We start from the raw sequence: 18,414 nt of genomic DNA on the forward strand, positions 1-18,414 counted from the left end.
AAATGTCACTAATTATAACTTTTAGCGACGGTTTAAAAAAATCATCACAAAAAAATGTTATTAGTTTTTAATTTTCAGCGACAATGTGAAAAATTCATCACAGAAAAACACTGCTAATTGTAAGTTTTAGCGATTTATAAAAATCGGGACCAAAAAAGAGTTATTAATTGTTAATTTTTAGGAATATATGCAGAAATCGTTACAAAAAATTATTTTGTAGCGACAATTTTATTAAGGCTTATGTTTAGTAGAATTTGATAGAAATTAAATCTAATTATTACGACCTTGGTAGTTTACCCATTATTTATTTGGAACTAATTAGAAAAGAAATTCATCTATTTGGGGTTGGTAAAATATTAAAATGTACAAAAAAAAATAAAAAAACAATTCCAATTTGGTTAAAAGTAATTGAATTGGAATTATCCTTAAACCAATTCCAAGTATTTCAAATATTTTTCAAACTATTTCTAATAGTAAATTCAATTCAATTTCAAAATATTGGATATTCTATTTTGAGAGAGAGAGAGAGAGAGAGAGAGAGTGTGTTTTGAGAGGAGTGATGTTAGAGATTCCAAATAAATTACCAAATCAATGTGAAACTCACACACATGTGACTTGTATAGGTCCCACCTCCATGTGAAAGGTTTGATAAAAAATTTCCATCCACTTATTTGAGTATAATGTTTGTTTTGAACTTTCAAATTATAATTCAACGCCTACTTTTGAAAATTCCTTTTCAGACGGAAAAATTTGATTAACTCGAACATCTGGCCGGTTTTGCACAAAAGTCACTTTCAATAACTATAATCTTTGTAAATTCCCATGGCTCTGCTCTGGCTGGAGCTGGACAACAATGCCTCCAGAATGGCAAAAGTGCCTCAAAAGAAGTCTACTTGTATTGTAGCCTCCATAAACACCCCACCGCCGCATTGCTCAAGCTCCAAGAACCTCCCCATGGCCTTCTCTCAACAACAGAGAGGCAGAAGAGCCATTCAAGATTCAAGAATTGGGAATATGGTCCTTGAAACTGCACTCTGCTGAGAGTTCAACGCTCTTGCTTCTAGAGACTCGTCCCACAATGCAACAGAGCTTTGTTCACAATAGCTGGAGTCAAATAACATATCTTTCGAATTGGCATAATGAATTGGTACATACAAAATTTTAATTGACTAGTAAAACAAATACCTAGGCTTTGGCTTAGATTCACCCCCTCTAGACAAAAAAACATTTGTCAGCCTCTGATTTTTTCAGAAAGAAAGAAACTAAAGGTACCCAATAGTATCCAATTTATTTCACAAATAAGGATTCCTCCTTTCATTTCCTGCTACAAACTCAGTTCAATATCATCTTCTGTTCAATCCCAGTCAACATATATTGAGCAAGAAAACATAAACTCTTGCCTATTCTTCTTCAGACATGACCAGCAGCACAAAAAGAAATATATATAAAAATGATAATAACAAAAAGGTCAATCGACCAAAAAAATATACCCAAATGCCTTGGTATATTCAAATCAATCGATCCAAATCCAGGTCACAAATCATGTAACACCATACACCTACAAAATTCAATCCCTTTGCTTTAGGCCCTATGCTACATTACTAACAACATATTCCACGCTAGACAAGCCTACTAACACAAGAATAAATTCAATGGATAATGTTTACAAGAACTGATATCACCAAACCTAAATCCAACACCCAACCATATATAAGAAAACCTTTTCCTTTGTTTCGTTTTGTGTTTTCCTTTGTTGATTTCTGTTCAAAAATGAAAGCAAAATAAAAAGAAAACCCAACCCGAAAACTCACCACCAAAGACTGTTAGCCTTTTTCCCTTTTTTGGTAACCATGCAGAATTGACATATAATAATAGGATATGTATACTCAAGCATGACTCCATGAAGCAAAGAATAAAGACCATTTTGAACAGCAAGAGATATGAGGCCTTATCGCCCAGTTTTTGGACGTTTCATTCCACTAGTGTTGAAAGGCGAGACACTACCACTCGGCCCAGGACTCTCTTCTCTGAAATTGGAATTTAGCATAGCTAGCTCACGCAACTGCTGTCGCTTAATAAAATCCTGTGACTCATCCTGCACAAAGACCATGTATCATGTATGAAAAAATGAGAAGAAAAAAACTACAACACGCAAACCAGTAGATATAGCTACGGAACACACTGACTCTTCCTTAAGATGCATATGTGGGGGGGCAACTGTGTTAATTGAATTCATTGAAATCAGGTACTGACAGTAACTAAATGATTTTTTCGTCATATTAAAAAAATATCTTCCAAGGGAAAAGAGCTGAGATAATATGGCTCAGTTCAAAATATAGCATTTAGAACTGAATTCTGGTCTTTAAACATCCAAAGTTGCACTTATTAACTTCTCCAACTAAGGAATGGGCATCTACTTCCTTTCAGAATTACTACCTCAAACAACAAAATATTTAAAACAACGAATCCTGAATATGATATTAAGGCCCACATCAAGGTAATACATTATCCAATCTCCTTAAAATTTACTTCCAATTTCCTTATGGTAAATACTTGACGAGTAGAAGGGTCAACTTTGCAGGAACTTAACCGTGAATACTGCATTGTTACCATCTCACATGTATACAAACCAGATTGTCTACCAAATGGATGGCAAGTAAATTTATGTCAGAGGACAGCAGGTGTGTGTGTGTCATTATCTTAGAAATTAGAAAATGAAATATTACATGGGATGTCCATAGAGAATGCAAGAGGAAGAACTAGGTTTGAGATAAATACCACTGGTTTGAGCAGTTCTTCGATGATCTCCTGTGCCTGTCTTAGCCTTATATCAACAATATTGGCTGGTAAATCACCCTCAATCAAGATATGGAGTGGCTCATTAAGGTGTTCATATCCTGGTCTTCCTCGTAGCTTCTCTTCCTTGAGATTGCAAAGCATAAAAACACAATTAAGCTCACATGTTGCAACCAATATCAATTAAAAATAAACTAGAAAGAATTTACAACGGATTCACTTTGATATCATGTTCCCTTCTCCAGTAGATTCTAGCTGAGCCATCATCAGGAAATAGTACAATAATAAAATCAAACCAAACCAAGCCTTAAGTCCCATCAAATGGGGTCGGCTACATGAATCTTTCTTCTCCACAATAAAACCAAAAGAAAAAGAAATAAAATATATGTATTACCTTGTCTGGGTCCTTTATTGATCCCTTTCCCCTAATGTATACACGGCATCCTGTAGTAGCTTCCACCCGTTTTAGTGAATTGCCCCTAGGGCCTAGAAGTCGCCCAACAAAATTGAACTACAACCATGGATAAGTCAATAGCTCAGTAACCATTCATTCAACAACGCAAGCCTTCTGTTTTCATACAATAAAACATGATTCTATGCTTATGTTATAAACTAGAAGCTTACATTTGGATAAGTATCCACTGGAATTTCTAAGCGCAAAATCCTCTTCACTGTGTATGAACTAGGACTTGCAGGCGCCCCTTGCCAGTCCATCGTCATCCCAGGGGGTCCACTTAATCTCTGTAATATAATCAAAAGTCGCCAAATATTTAGTATTCTTTTGTCTTTCAGTAAGGTAACGAAACTAAAATAGCGGGGGAAGACCTTAGATGCAGGAGGAACAGATGGTGATCAAAACTTGGGTAGCAAGTAGAATAACATAAAGAAACAAAATTGGATGCAACATTAACAAATGAATGGACGAGACTCCATTTGCATCATTTGGCGCATGCTCTTTGTACAGCCAAATCCAGTTTGCGATAATTTCTGGGTCCAGGTCCAAAACCACCTTACGTTGCTTATCAGGAATACTGAAAGAATTGGCGATTTACTGCTACTGTTTGTTACTTGCCGTACTATGAGTGAGCTTGCTCACTTGCCTTGCTTAAGAAGTCTTTGGAAATAAAGATCAATCATGCATACATTTTGCAAACTGTCTCCTTTCGGTTTATCAGGGGGACTTTAAAAGGTGTTGAGTCAAGTATAAAGACATGAAAACCCCAACACAAAATTGTTAACTAGTTTGATAGATAAAAGCTCATTTTAACATATCTCATCTAATGCTTAGACTTTCCCTGAAGCTATCAAATGCATCTACAGCACCATGTCATTTCAATTTAAAAAAAGAAAGAAAAGGGCAGTACAACTGTGATGAACACTGCCAAACAGAAAAAAGATTGATGCAACTTCGTTATAGTCAAAGAATTACCTGCCAAGACCGATTTGCTTGCCTAAAGTTTTCCCTTTTCTTCATTCCTAATGAACAATCAATTTTAACTTTGCTTTTAAATATTTTTTTCAATGGACGAAAAACTATGAACTTCTGCAGATTTATTCTACAAGGAATTGGAAAAAAAATATGCAAAAAATCGTTACTAAAAAAATACAATTATGGAATATATATCTGATTCCAAGAGTTACTTCTCACAGAAGTAGTAGACAACTAGAGTATAAAAGAAAGTAGGTAAATAGGTAAATAGTGACATACAATCACAACTACTGCACACACATGCGCGCGCGCAAAAAAAAAAAAAAAAAAAAAAGAAAAGAAAAAATGAAGCTAAGGCATTGAAGCCAGAAATTTTTGTTTGCATTATTATGTTATGCTCGCAGCAAAAGCTTTCGATATCATCAGCCATGTTCCAACCCCACATTATACAATATTGTCTAACTTTGGGCTAGGCTCACATGACTTAAAAAACGTGTTTCACAATAAAGGTCCACATATCTCACCCTAAGTCACTTTGACACTTACTTCATTAGGCAATGTGGGACTAGGTACTCTTGTATCTTGTCCATATGAGCGAACCATCCCAACAATCACCCCCTTCCGCACAAGTGGGATGGATGGAATGTTAAGTCTGCTACTCGGTCTTCTGCAAGTTCACCAAAGAGAACCAGCGTTGATCTTCATTGCTCGTCAATCCACCATATTCAACCCAGTATTGCCCAGACCCTCTTTGATTGAGTTAACTACACCCCCTAGCCAGGGGTGCCTTGCAAAGAAGTCCACCATAATCAAGCCGGTATGGCCTGCACTCTGTTTACCAAGTTGACTGCACTCTCTTTACCAAGGTTTCCACACCCCCTCACATGGGAAGCCCTCAAAGTATACCACTTTTGTGAACATCTCACATGTAACTGCAGGGACCATCTTCACTAGCAACTTTTATCCAATTACATTAACCTGTGGACAATATGAACCCACATTGCACTGCCAACCTGTGGAAAGTTTACCATTTTTTTTTTTTCAGTTCACACCAGCTTGTATCCAGTCTTTCCCCTCCAACAGGTAGTGTCCTTTTGTCCTTTTTTCTTTGGTTGCTTGGATCCTGAGCAACTAATATTGAAGTCTACGTTGGAAGGGTCACATGTTAGGCATGAACTAGCAATTGAAAACAGTTTCCAACACAGTACCAGTTGCAAAGGATATCCTGGTTACATTAATTTTAAGTTTTTAACATAAATCAGCTCGAAGATCAAACTAGCTACCTAATTTCCATCCACAAAACATCAAATGCATGACTTCAATCCGTTCTGTCCTGCATACCAGCAACTACTGAGAAGTTATGATGTCACATCCCATTGTCACGGACTTGGTTGTTTCCAAGCTAACCGTGCGGCACTTAGACAATCTGAAGTCTCACTTGAGGATGCTAAGTCAGCCTAACTCACACACTTGTAGGAAAGAGAAGTTTAGAAGAACACAAGAGAGTTTGAGAGAATGCTTTTGTATTCACACTTGAGAGAAAGCTTACAACGCTTGGTGGTTTGGGCAAATGAGGCCCTCCCCCTTTTATAGGCTACAATGAACATTCTAGAACAAAAAGGATGGAGAGTGTTCTAGACACTTCCTCTTACTACATCTAGTAGACTATTCTAGAATACACAAGTATTATGTACAAGGTTCTAGAGTTATATACAATGCTCTACAAGACTCTAGGGAGTTCTAGAATCTTCCAGAAATCTCCAGAGCCTCCCAGGTCTTCCTTAGTGAGGGATAGCTTCAGATTTTGCCTGTCTGTGACATTCTCCCCCACCTAATGCAGCGACGTCCTCGTCGCGTCTTCTTCATGGAACCGTTGTATCTTGTCTTTGAATTGCCACAATGCCTCCGCCGGTTCCCAACTTGCTTCACAATCAGGCAAGTCCTTCCATTTTACCAAGTACTCATGACGTGGGGCATAGTTTTGTCTTCGGACTATCCGGTCTGCCAAGACGGACTCTACCTCCTTGTCATAAGTTGCTTTAATGCCCAATGGTGCCCTCTTTGACTTGCCTCTATTCGGGTCTTCCTCGTCTTTGTAGTAGGGCTTTAAGCAGCTCACATGGAAGACTGGGTGAAGCTTGAGATTTGGGGGTAAGTCAAGTTTGTAAGCAACCTTACCCACCTTCTTGATTATAGGATACGGTCCGTCATAGCGGTGAACAAGCCCCTTGTGTAGGCCTCGGGTGAACTTGTTTTGGCTAGACAAGATCTTCACCATCACTAAGTCACCAATGTTGAACTCTTGATGCCGCCTCTTCTCATCCGCCCACTTATTCATCTTCTTGGTTGCCTTGTCGAGGTAGGACCGTGCCACATCTACTTGTTCATTCCATAACTTAGCAACCTTGTAGGCCGATGGACTCCTTGCTGAGTTGGTCTCCAAAGAGTGTGGAGTGAGGGGTTGTTGCCCTGTTGCTAGCTCGAACGGACTCCGGTTAGTTGCCTCACTACTTTGTAGATTGTAGGAGAATTGAGCTATGTCAAGCAACTTAGCCCAATCATGTTGGTTGGCATTCACAAAATGCCTTAAGTATAGCTCCAATAATGCATTCACCCTCTCAGTTTGTCCATCCGTTTGAGGGTGGAAGCTAGTAGAGAAATGGAGTGCCGATCCCATTAGTTTGAATAACTCTGTCCAAAACTTGCCTGTGAACCTTGGGTCTCGGTCACTGATGATGGACTGTGGCAAGCCCCAATACTTCACCACATGTTTGAAGAATAGCTTGGCTGTCTCCTCAGCAGAACATTCATTGGGTGCAGCTATGAATGTTGCATACTTGGAGAAGCGGTCTACCACCACTAGAATACTCTTGCACCTGTCAGATTTGGGTAATGCCACTATGAAGTCCATGCTAATGCTTTCCCATGGTTTGCTAGGTATGGGGAGCGGCTCCAATAATCCTGCTGGGCTTTGATTCTCCACCTTGTCTTGTTGGCACACAAGACAAGTCTTCACATATTGTTCTACCGCAATAATAGCTTGATTCCAACAACGCTCGAGTACGTTTCTGTCCTGGGTGGCTAGCCCATTGGGTGTCATGGCATTCCTTGATAAGGTTCCTCCGTAGGTTTCCCCACTTTGGAACATAAACCTGTCGCCCCTTTGTATAAAGGATGCCATCTTCTTCCCAAAACCGCTTCGTCTTGCTTTCTTTGGCCATTGCTATCAAGCTCTTGGCCAAGGGGTCATGCTCCATGCCTTCCTTGATTAGAGTTAGCAACTCCCCTTTCAGCTTCACAATAGCAGTTAGCTCAGCCTTCCTGCTCAACGCATCTGTTACAAGGTTGGCCTTTTCGGGCTTGTACTCTAGGACATAGTCAAATTCTGCCAAGAAGTCTTGCCATCTAGCTTGCTTTGGGCTCAACTTCTTCTGGGATTGGAAGTAGCTAGTGGCAACATTTTCAGTCTTGACTGTGAACTTGGAGCCCAATAGGTAGTGCCTCCATGTGCGCAAGCAATGGATGATAGCCGTCATCTCCTTCTCTTGCACCGTGTACCTCCGTTCAGTGTCATTAAGCTTGCGACTTTCGTAGGCAATAGGATGTCCATCCTGCATGAGCACGCCTCCAATGGCAAAGTCAGAAGCATTAGTGTGCACTTCATAAGGCTTGGTGTGGTTTGGTAGCCCCAATACTGGCTCTTCTGTCACTGCCTTCTTTAAGTCTTCAAAGGCATCTTGGCATTCCTTTGACCATTCCCATGCCTTGTTCTTCTTTAGAAGATCTGTGAGCGGTGCTGCCCTTGCTGAATATCCCTTCATGAACCGCCGATAATAATTGACAAGGCCAAGGAATGACCTTAGCTCTCTGTCACTTTGGTGTGCCTCCCATTCTTGTATAGCCCGCACCTTGTCTTCTTCCATCATGAGCATCCCATCCTTAATCTTGTGCCCCAAGAATGATACCTCATTTGTTGCAAAGGAGCACTTCTCCTTCTTTACATAGAGCTTATTTTCTTTCAATACTTTGAACACCGTTCGTAGGTGATCTACATGATCCTCTAAGGTATTGCTATAGACCACGATGTCATCCAAGTAGACCACTACGAAACGGTCCAAGTAAGGATGAAAGACCTTGTTCATGAGAGTGCAAAATGTGGCTGGGGCATTGGTGAGGCCAAATGGCATCACTAAGAACTCAAATGAGCCATATCGAGTAGTGCAAGTAGTTTTTGGCTCATCCCCAGCAGCTATCCTTACTTGGTAGTAGCCAGATCTTAAGTCTAGTTTAGTGAAGTATTGAGCTCTTCCAAGTTGATCAAATAAGTCAGCAATTAAAGGAATAGGATACTTGTTTTTGATGGTTACCTTGTTAAGCGCCCGATAGTCAATGCATAAGCGAAGAGAACCGTCCTTCTTCTTTTGGAATAGCACCGGAGCACCATAGGGAGCTTTGGATGGTTGTATGTAGCCAGCATCCAACAAGTCTTTTAGTTGCCTCTTGAGTTCCTCCAACTCTGGTGGTGCCATCCTGTAAGGCGCTTTGGTGGGTGGTGTTGTGCCTGGCTCCAGCTCGATCTTATGATCCACCTCCCTCCTAGGTGGTAGTTTCTTTGGTAGCTCGGGCGGCATCACTTCTTTGTACTCATGGAGTACCATTTCTATCTCCTTGGGTATGGACCCCTTTGGCACATCCTCCTTTTCCTCTGCCATGGTTGCAAGGTAGGTTGCTTCTTCCTTCTTGAACCCTTTCTTTATTTGCATGGCTGAGAGCATTGGGGTCTTGAACCCTTTTCTAGCTATAGTCTGCACTACACATGGTGCTTTTTCTTCCAAAATGGCCACAGAGCGTAGAAATGGTAGTGGGACTGCCTTGACCTTCCCCAAGAAATCCATGCCAATGACAACTTTGAAGTCATCCATGGGTGCTACTGTAAGGTCAATCTTGCCACTCCATGTGCCAATGCCGATGTCCACTCCACATGCCACTCCATGTAGGGGCCTAGCCTCCGAATTGACTGCTTTGAGCCAACCTGACTCCTTGGTGGCTTTGAGTTCTAGCCTTTTTGCCTCATCCACAGAGACAAAGTTGTGCGTAGCTCCAATGTCCACCATAGCATGAGTGGTCTTCCCATTGAGGCACACTTCTACATATATTAGACCCTTATCCCCTTGGGTCGGTGTAGCTGGCTTCTACTTGATGGCATTGAGAAGTTGTAGAGATCCCATGTAGGGAGTTTCCTCTTTCTCTCGCTCTTCGATCATGGCATTGAGGGCTTGTCTCTTGGGACAGTCTCTTGCCCAATGTGGCCCATCGCATAAGAAACAGTTGGTCTTGGGCTTGAACTTGCCTTTGTCCTTGAATTGATACTTGGCTTTGTCTTTCCCCTCTTTGCCAGTAAGGGGTTTGTTGTGCCCCTCCTTTCGTTGGAACCCCTTGTCCTTATCTCCCCCACCTTTATGATAGCTATCCTTGGATGTCTTGGCCTTGTTATCTATCCTTTTATACTCAATGAGGGACTCTGCTACTGCCATAGCCGAGGCAAGACCCTGCACTCCGCGGCGACGCAGTTCTTGCTCCATCCATGGTTGTAGGTTGTCCAAGAAGTTGAAGAGTAGTTCTTCATCAGTCATACTCGGGACTTCAAGCATGAGAGTAGAGAATTCTTTTTCATAGTCCCGAATAAACGATGTGTGCTTAAGCTTCTTCAAGCTCTTTCTGGCTTGATAGGCCACATCCTCAGGATAGAATTGTTTCTTAAGTTCTTTCTTAAAATCATCCCAAGTAGCTATAGTGCACGTACCTCTTTCAATGTCAGCATGCCTCCTACGCCACCATAGTTGCTGTGTCGGTGAGATAAAGGACTGCGGTCCGTACTTTGGCATCTTCTTCGGTTACCGCCATTGCTTCGAAGTACCTTTCCATGTGCCACAAGTAGTTGTCCACCTCTTTGGCATCCCTCTTTCCATCAAAGGGTTTTGGCTTCGGCACCTCCACCTTGGATGTCCCCGGCAAAGTCACAGCTCCCCCAGCTATGGCCTTCTTGCACATCGCCACGTCTTGGTGCACCTCTTCTAAGCGGGCTTCAAACTGTGCGAGCATCTCCAATACCTTGGCTTGAAAGGAGTCATTGGCCACTTGTGCATCACGTACCACGGAGTTGATGGTGGAAAGCATGCCATCGTGGAGTTCCTTGATCTCCCCCTTGAGACCCTCCACCTCTTGTTCAAGGCTTTGCTCCAACACATCAAGACGCTCCCCCGAGTCCCCCACGGCTAGCTCCACCTTGGCAAGCCGTGCATCCATGGTAGTCATAGCATCTCGTGACTTGTCCTTCCTTCCTTTCGCGGGTTCCCTTCCACGGGCTTGCTCCGGCACAGTCTCCTCTACACCGGATGACATTGTTGACTTCTCTTCCTTGTCTTGAACTTGCTCTGATACCAACTGTCACGGACTTGGTTGTTTCCAAGCTAACCGTGCGGCACTTAGACAATCTCAAGTCTCACTTGAGGATGCTAAGTCAGCCTAACTCACACACTTGTAGGAAAGAGAAGTTTAGAAGAACACAAGAGAGTTTGAGAGAATGCTTTTGTATTCACACTTGAGAGAAAGCTTACAACTCTTGGTGGTTTGGGCAAATGAGGCCCTCCCCCTTTTATAGGCTACAATGAACATTCTAGAACAAAAAGAATGGAGAGTGTTCTAGACACTTCCTCCTACTACATCTAGTAGACTATTCTAGAATACACAAGTATTATGTACAAGGTTCTAGAGTTATATACAATGCTCTACAAGACTCTAGGGAGTTCTAGAATCTTCCAGAAATCTCCAGAGCCTCCCAGGTCTTCCTTAGTGAGGGATAGCTTCAGATTTTGCCTGTCTGTGACACCATGATCTAGAGAGATTGGCTCTTATCAAAGGGTTGTCCTTTAACATTTCATTCATCATCCTCCTTTTGCGTGATACCATAAAACAAAATCTCTACCAAACTTGCCAATATTGAGTAACATGCATCAATTAGTAATTTTGCAATTCCCCTTCCACACTAAATTAAATGTAACAAATATATCTCAACAAATTAGCATATTCATGATTTCATGAACATTAACACTATTTCAGACATCTTCAGTAATTGAGTCCTAATCTTACCCTGATGGCTTTAACAAATAAAACCATCGAAAAACAACTTTCTTCAGTAGACGACAGAAACCAAAAAGCAATATTGCAACACATCATGATTAGGAATTATCAACTTTAGATTACGCTCGAATTTGGGTTAAAAATATTAGTTTAACATGCATACTTACATCATCTATTAGAAAATGTAATAAAAGTTCACATTAATTTATCTAAAGTCAATTGTGGTTTGCATTTTTTATAATCAATAATGTGATTTCGCCTGACAGCTTGCAACAATGAGTCAGCGATTATTCCACAAGTTGCCTACCACTTAGATAAGGGAAAACACAAAACAAAATAGGGGGAGTTGGGGTTAAAACCATAAATCCAAAACAGCAAACAAAAACAACAAAAGGAAAAAAACACAAAACAAAACAAAACAAAACAAAACAAAACACAAAACACACACACCAAAACAAAAAAAAAAAAAAAACCAGCATCCTTATCCCATGAGTCAATTTAAGTTCAGAAGCCAGGCCAGCTATGGGTACGATTACAAAGACAAACCAATTAACATTGACAATACAAGTTATTCACCTTATCACACTAACGTCATCTAGGTAGGTATGATCAGATATTGCACATCCGTAAGTGGTATGTAGAGCTATAAAATTGTATATGGCAAACAAAAATAAAAAGTTACACAAACAAAATAAAATTAAAATTAAAATAAAAGATGAAATGACAGACAGAAAATGATGCTAAAGTAAAACTGAGGAGACCAATTACCTCCTGAGGAAGGCCATTCCAGCCACCTAATCCTGTCCCTGAAACATTTGACATAAGGTTCGAAGAAGCCATGGGACTGGGGCTTCTATGCCTCAATCTATCAAGTTCACCAAAAACTTGATTAGGCATCATCCCTGACACCCGTAAAATCTCTGAAAATATAAAAGAGCAATAGATATGTAAGATGCTAATCTCCACTGTCAGTATAAAAATCAAAACACCAACACGTGATTAAAGCAGGAAGCATACAGCTAAAAGATTGGAAAAGATTGGAAAAGATTTGTAAGCCAATTGAAGGTGGTGATTTGGGCATCCTTCTATGGTTCAAGCTCACCACAGCACTAGTCAGATATCCTTTAGCATACAGGTCATAGAATATTAATTAAAACCCAAAACAACCAAATCAATAAATACTATGTCCAGCTACACAAACCGAATCTTTATTCATAAAGCTCTACCAGTTTCCACACCAGCTTTTGAGTTCACAAATGCTTCATATTTTAAAAGACACTGAAGCCCAAAAGTGTTTTAAAGTCTATAGTGATACAAATCAAGCAACTTTAAGCACCATTTCACACATGAAATAAACAATTTGCAAACAAAAACTAATTTTGATTTATAATCACACAATGTACGATATTATTATGCTTTTTCATTCACATTCTAAAAAAATAAAATTCCACATTGCCATGAAGCTCAGGTCTGAACTTAAAGAGGATTTGTAGGTCATTAACGCTGTGTTTGGTTGGGAGATTTGGGAAGGAATTCGGAAACAGAAGGGAAAAAAGTGTGTGAAACTAAATGTAAGTATATTTTATTCATATTTCACCTACCTTTTCTTTTTTCTTTTCCAAATTCCTTTCTAAATCTTCCAACCAAACACAGCGTAAGTGGTTCAAAAATCCTTGCCTTGCTGTGTTTTATACATATCCATTCACAAACTGAAGTAAAGGTTGCCAAAGCTCACATAAAAAAAACAATTACACTTTGATAAGACAATTTAAGTGTTATCAGATCAGTCTGTATATCCGTATAAGAATATTCAAACATATAGCAGTCCCATGAAAATTGAAAAAATCAGTTGTGCTTCACGTAGCAGCGAGAAATTAATTTCCATTTTTACAGCATTCTTTTAGACCCACGAACTCTTCTTCAGACCAATTTGAACAAAGGACCTCTCTACTACTAGGCCTTCGGAGATTATATAGGTGACCCACATTGTACCATAACTACTTGAGTGTCTAAGATGCTGTGCTAAACACAATTGAGTGATTTCTCTGCCATGGGCAGTCCAATTGCCCCTTGGAAAAATCAAAATCAAATGTGTCAAGTCTCTTCTTGACCCTGTCCTTGAAGGAAGAATTGGGGGGGGGGGGGGGGGGAGAAAGAAATGAATAGAAGAATGCATGAAGCATGACCAAGGCCCAAGAACAGGATAAGAGAATCAAGAAAGCAAGCATGGTTCATGAAAGTAAACCCTTTTGAGTGGGATCTAAAAAAGAGTCTTGTGTGTGCCTAAGTAATACAGTTAAAACCCATAAAAATAATTTTTTTTTAAAAAAAAAACCTAGATCCAAAACGCAGAAATGTTGAGCCCAGTATGGAAACTAACCTTGGTTCAAGAGTCTGCTACATACCGGAAGGACCTGCATGAAGGGTGCAATCTTCTGATGCTCTCCCAACAGCTCCGACAAGTAGTGATTACTGCACATGAATTGAAACAAAATTTGAATGAAACCCACCACCACATCGATCAAAAACAGGGAAGGATTGATGGGAGCGAAAAAGAAAATCCAGAATAAAATTGAAGAGCGGACCTGTCGACATCTGGGGTACTTCTAATCTGAGGAGAAACAGGTCTTGCAGGTGAGAAGTTAGGATTATAGAGACCTGACATTGATTATCGAAGAGACCACTAATAATCAATGGAATGTTAAAAGATGGTTTAGTTGCAGGAGAGAGGGAGAGAGATGGAGATAACATGAGAAGATGAATTTTTTTTTGTATTACAGAAAAAAAAAAAAAAGGTCGAAGCCTGAAAGGTCTGAATTTTTTGCAGGGAGGAAATTTTTTTTTTACTAATTCAACTCTTTAATTTTTTATTCCTTTATAATCTATCAATAAATTTAAAAAAAAAAATTAAGTTACTTACTATTAAAATTTTATAATATTTTTATTGAAAAAATTCGATTTAGATAAATTTTATCTGATTCAAAGAAATTTTAAATTTCTCGGTGATCATACAAAAAAAATTTCAAAATTTCTCTGTGAAATCAGATAAATTTATATGAATCAGGACCGAAATTTCTTTGAGTCGAACGAAATTTTTTTGTGAAAATGTTGAAAGACCTTAGTTAATTAAAAAAATTAAAAAATATATCTTTCACCTCTCCTACTACATAACATTAGAGAGGGATGTTTCACTCATTTTCTCATAAATTTATGGTGAAGTACCTATAAATTCTAAAATGTGATATTGTAAATTGTTTAATTTTAATTTTTTATTATGAAACTAAAGTTCTCATTAAAGTATAAACTATACAAAGAGAGAGTCATTTACACATTTTGATTTAATTTTTGAAGAATAAATGTGAGTTTTTCTAAATGTGAAATTATACACTTGGGCATTTCACTTTGAATTTTTCCTCCTTCGGTAACAAATCCCACATTATGAACAAATATGGGACACTCCAATGTAATATTTAAATAACGTAACACTCTAATATAATACACTAAAAACTCCTTAATGTATTTTTCTCAAACGTAACAGTATAACACTTCAAAAAAATTATCTTAATGTACTTTTTCCAAACGTAATACTTCAATGTAACATACAAAAAAATTTCTTAGCATATTTTTTTTCAAATGTAACACTCCAATTAATGTAATCTTAAACATAACACTCAAATGTAATATAATCTAATGTAACACGCAAAAAACTAAAAAAACTTATTAGTGTATTTTTTTCAAACATAACAATCATAGTTTAAAATTATACATAATTTTTGTATTCCTTTTGGAATGGTTTGAAGAATCGCACATCTTCTTTTCGGAGTATTACATTAGAGTGTTATGTTTGGAAAAAGTACATTAAGAAGTTTTTTTGTGTGATACATTAGAGTATTACACTAAGGAGTTTTTTTGAGATGCTATATTAGAGTGTTACATTTAGAAAAAAATATGTTAAATAATTTTTTTGAGTGTTACATTGAAGTGTTACAGTTTAAAATTATACATTTGTCCAAAGCTTAGCAAGGAGTTTTTGTACTCAGTTTGAAGAATCCCATATCATTTTAAAATGTTTAAAGAATCTCACATTTTAAGTCATTCTTATACTTATTTTGAAATCTTTTACAAATAAAAAAAGATTTTCATACAAAAATTTATCATAAATTTGATTCTCATAGATTGTGCATCATACCTTTCTAACACAAAATAAAAGGAAAAAATAAAAAAATAAAAAAATAAACATAATAGAAATACGAGTATGATCGTAAATCTAATTTCCAAATAATAGTATATTAAATCTATTTTTTCAAAATCAATAGATTAATTGGTTTATAAAAAAAATCTTGGAACTAAACGGATCACTATTCATTAAGATTAGATTTATGGGTAAATTTTTCTAAATTTATTAGAAAAATAAATAATAATTTTATGATAATTTACACTAATTTCTTTTACAATTTAAAATAAATAAATAACTACACCGGCCTCGTTTGAGAACAAGTTTTTTTAATAATTTTTTGACTTTTTGGCTAAAATATAATGTAAAAAAATTAATATATTTGGGATGACTTTTTAATTTTTTATGAAAATATATGTAAAAAGTAAAGAGAAAAGAAAATTTTTGACTTTTTAGTATAAGTTGTTTGATTTTTTGATTTTTTTAGTGACTTTTTAATTTTTTTGACTAAAAAAGTCACTTGTCAAACGAGACCTGAACTTTATAAATTTTACCATAATTACTTTATGCAGGGGCAGAGGCACACCAGGGCCAGGAGGGTCACGTGCCCTCTTTAGTTCTGATTTTTTTTTTTTTTTTTTGGTTATTGTCATGTTTAAAATGTATTTTTTTTTTTCTTAACATGTTCTTTTGCTAAGGGTTTATTGTGTTGTTCACAACAAGTAGTTATTTAATACTTTGGGAATACTATGTGGTATTATTTATGTAGTAGTTTAAATCAATAGTGTAGCATAAAATATTATAGATTGAATATAATGAACTCATTATTTTCAAGTAGTTGACATATGTGATTTATAATTTTCTATGCTTTGAGCATCACGTAGGCAACGTCATATGGTACTCTAAGACTTTTTAATAATTTTCATTCAAAACACATCATTTATAAGCAATGTCATTTCTTTAATATTTTTTCTGTCAAATAAAAATTAAATAGATTTTATAATAATTTGTGCTATAAATAATGTGTTTTTATTTTTTAAAATTAGGAATTTTGATCCATAATTTTGTGCTAAAATTGCAAACTTACATCATCATTTCACACCAAGCTATTTCACACTATTATAGAATTTTGATTTGTTCTTATTAATAATGAATATGTAATTTTTTATGTTTAAATTTATCTCATAAAATTATTATTATGCTCATAATTTTTTTTAAATAAAAAATTATAATTAATAAGTATCCCCCTCTAAGTTAATTTCCTGACTCCGTCACTAACTCTATGTTTTTTAATATTTTAATTTTCACAATATTTTCTTGGAAAAATATTAAATAAGTCTTATTATTCCAATGAAATTTGCATTGAGTTCTATTAACACCAAATTGAGAGAGTTGATTCATGCGTTTATAGGATTTAATGAAAATTACATTAGAAAAGTAAGACTTATTTGATATTTTTCATATTTTGTTACATTTTTGTCGCTTTGTTCCGTTTTCATCGATCATTGTTAACAGTATAGATTCAAAAATAAGAGTAATGCTAGAGGTTCTAAATAATTTATCAAATCTCTCACATGAGTGTCAGACTCACACACATGTGGGTTTGTGTAAGTCTCACACCTATGTGAAAGGTTTAGTAAAACATTTAATAAAGAAAAATGCGGTAGACCCCCACCCCCAGTGACCTAGCTGCATGTGGCTGTGGGTGATTGGAAGGAAAAAAAAAAAAAAAAAATTGACCAATGAAAAAAAATTAGGGGTGCTGGGGTGCCCCCACTGGGGGTCCGTAGCACCGTTGTTTAATAAATTATTTGAGGTCTCTAGTATTTTTTCAAAAATAATGCTAACATCTATTATATACTAAAATATATTTTTTATTTTCGATTATTTTTGTGTCTATTTCGGTCACTTTAGCGATGTTAAAAGATAAATCAAATGTAAACATGTAAACTTTTAGGGTTTATTATATTTTTTAAAAGTTTAGGATCAACAATCTAATTTATCCGAAAATCTAGTAATTGCAAATGGGTAAGTGATAATTCACTTGCATTGGAACACATTCAGTTTGTTTGGTTTTGACTTTTACAAAACAATTTTTTAAAAAAATTTACTTTTTTATTTCTGTATTTTATATTTTCAATGAATTTTTTACTATTTTAAGCATTTTTTTAAAATTTTTTTTAGACACACCTAATATAAATACACTTAAAAAGTATAATATTTGTGAAAAATATTTAAAAAATACACTAAATACCAAAAAATACAAAAAAAAAAGAAAAAGAAAAAAAAAATCAAGTACATTTTTTTTTTTGTATTTTTGTGTATTTATTAATTTTTTAAAATATTTTTTCACAAATATTTTACTATTTAAATACATCTAATTAAGATGCATCTAAAAAAGTAAAAAAAAAAAATTGCTTAAAATTTTAAAAATATTCACTAAAAACAAAAACAAAAATACGAAAAATAAAAAATTCAATTTTCAGAAAACTGAAACCAAACACACATTAGTTTTTTCTTTTTTGTTGTTGTTGTTGTTGTTATGTAGCGTATCGTGAGCCAGCTTACGTGTACCAGATTAAGTCCTTATAGCTCGAGTAAGCTTTCAGAAACAGGACTTATGCCCTGCGGTTCGTAACCCTAAGTTATGCATTTGTTTGTTAGGAGATTCGAACCTGAAACCTGGGAGGGAGTAAATTTTCAGGTCTCAGTCATCACCCACTAAACCAACCACCCGGGGGCTTTTCCCAAATTAAGGCAAAATAGCAACCTATTTCCCAAACTAGGCCTATTTTGGATGGAATTCCCAAACTAAGTTAAAGCGTGGTTACAAACCACGCTTTCACCGTTTTTGTGGCCCTCCTGCGAAAAATTT

The 18,414-nt window shown here is 36.7% G+C and overlaps 1 protein-coding gene across 1 annotated transcript; it reads right to left on the minus strand.

Annotated features, from left to right (window-relative positions):
• Positions 1–1,487: 1,487 nt before the first annotated feature.
• Positions 1,488–14,213, minus strand: LOC114297593 (KH domain-containing protein At2g38610). The gene is made up of 7 exons (XM_028242053.2): positions 13,951–14,213; positions 13,746–13,837; positions 12,134–12,285; positions 3,421–3,537; positions 3,191–3,307; positions 2,779–2,922; positions 1,488–2,095 (listed from the first exon to the last, which is right to left on the minus strand). The coding sequence occupies exons 1-7, from the start codon at positions 14,028–14,030 to the stop codon at positions 1,949–1,951; spliced, it is 849 nt and encodes a 282-aa protein (XP_028097854.2). The 5' UTR covers positions 14,031–14,213; the 3' UTR covers positions 1,488–1,948.
• Between the last annotated feature and the right edge of the window lie 4,201 nt (positions 14,214–18,414).

Source organism: Camellia sinensis, chromosome 3, assembly GCF_055761805.1.
Source record: "Camellia sinensis isolate YWXY chromosome 3, ASM5576180v1, whole genome shotgun sequence".
Classification (NCBI taxonomy): Eukaryota; Viridiplantae; Streptophyta; class Magnoliopsida; order Ericales; family Theaceae; genus Camellia; species Camellia sinensis.

Bases quoted from the DNA above. Each gene is read 5' to 3' on its own strand.
- LOC114297593 (XM_028242053.2), bottom strand. From the start codon at position 14,030: ATGTCAGGTCTCTATAATCCTAACTTCTCACCTGCAAGACCTGTTTCT. The intron at 13,838-13,950 runs GTCCGCTCTTCA...ATTCATGTGCAG, and splicing joins AGTACCCCAGATGTCGACAG to TAATCACTACTTGTCGGAGC. The intron at 2,096-2,778 runs GTATTTATCTCA...GTCTTTGTGCAG, and splicing joins AAGAACTGCTCAAACCAGTG to GATGAGTCACAGGATTTTAT.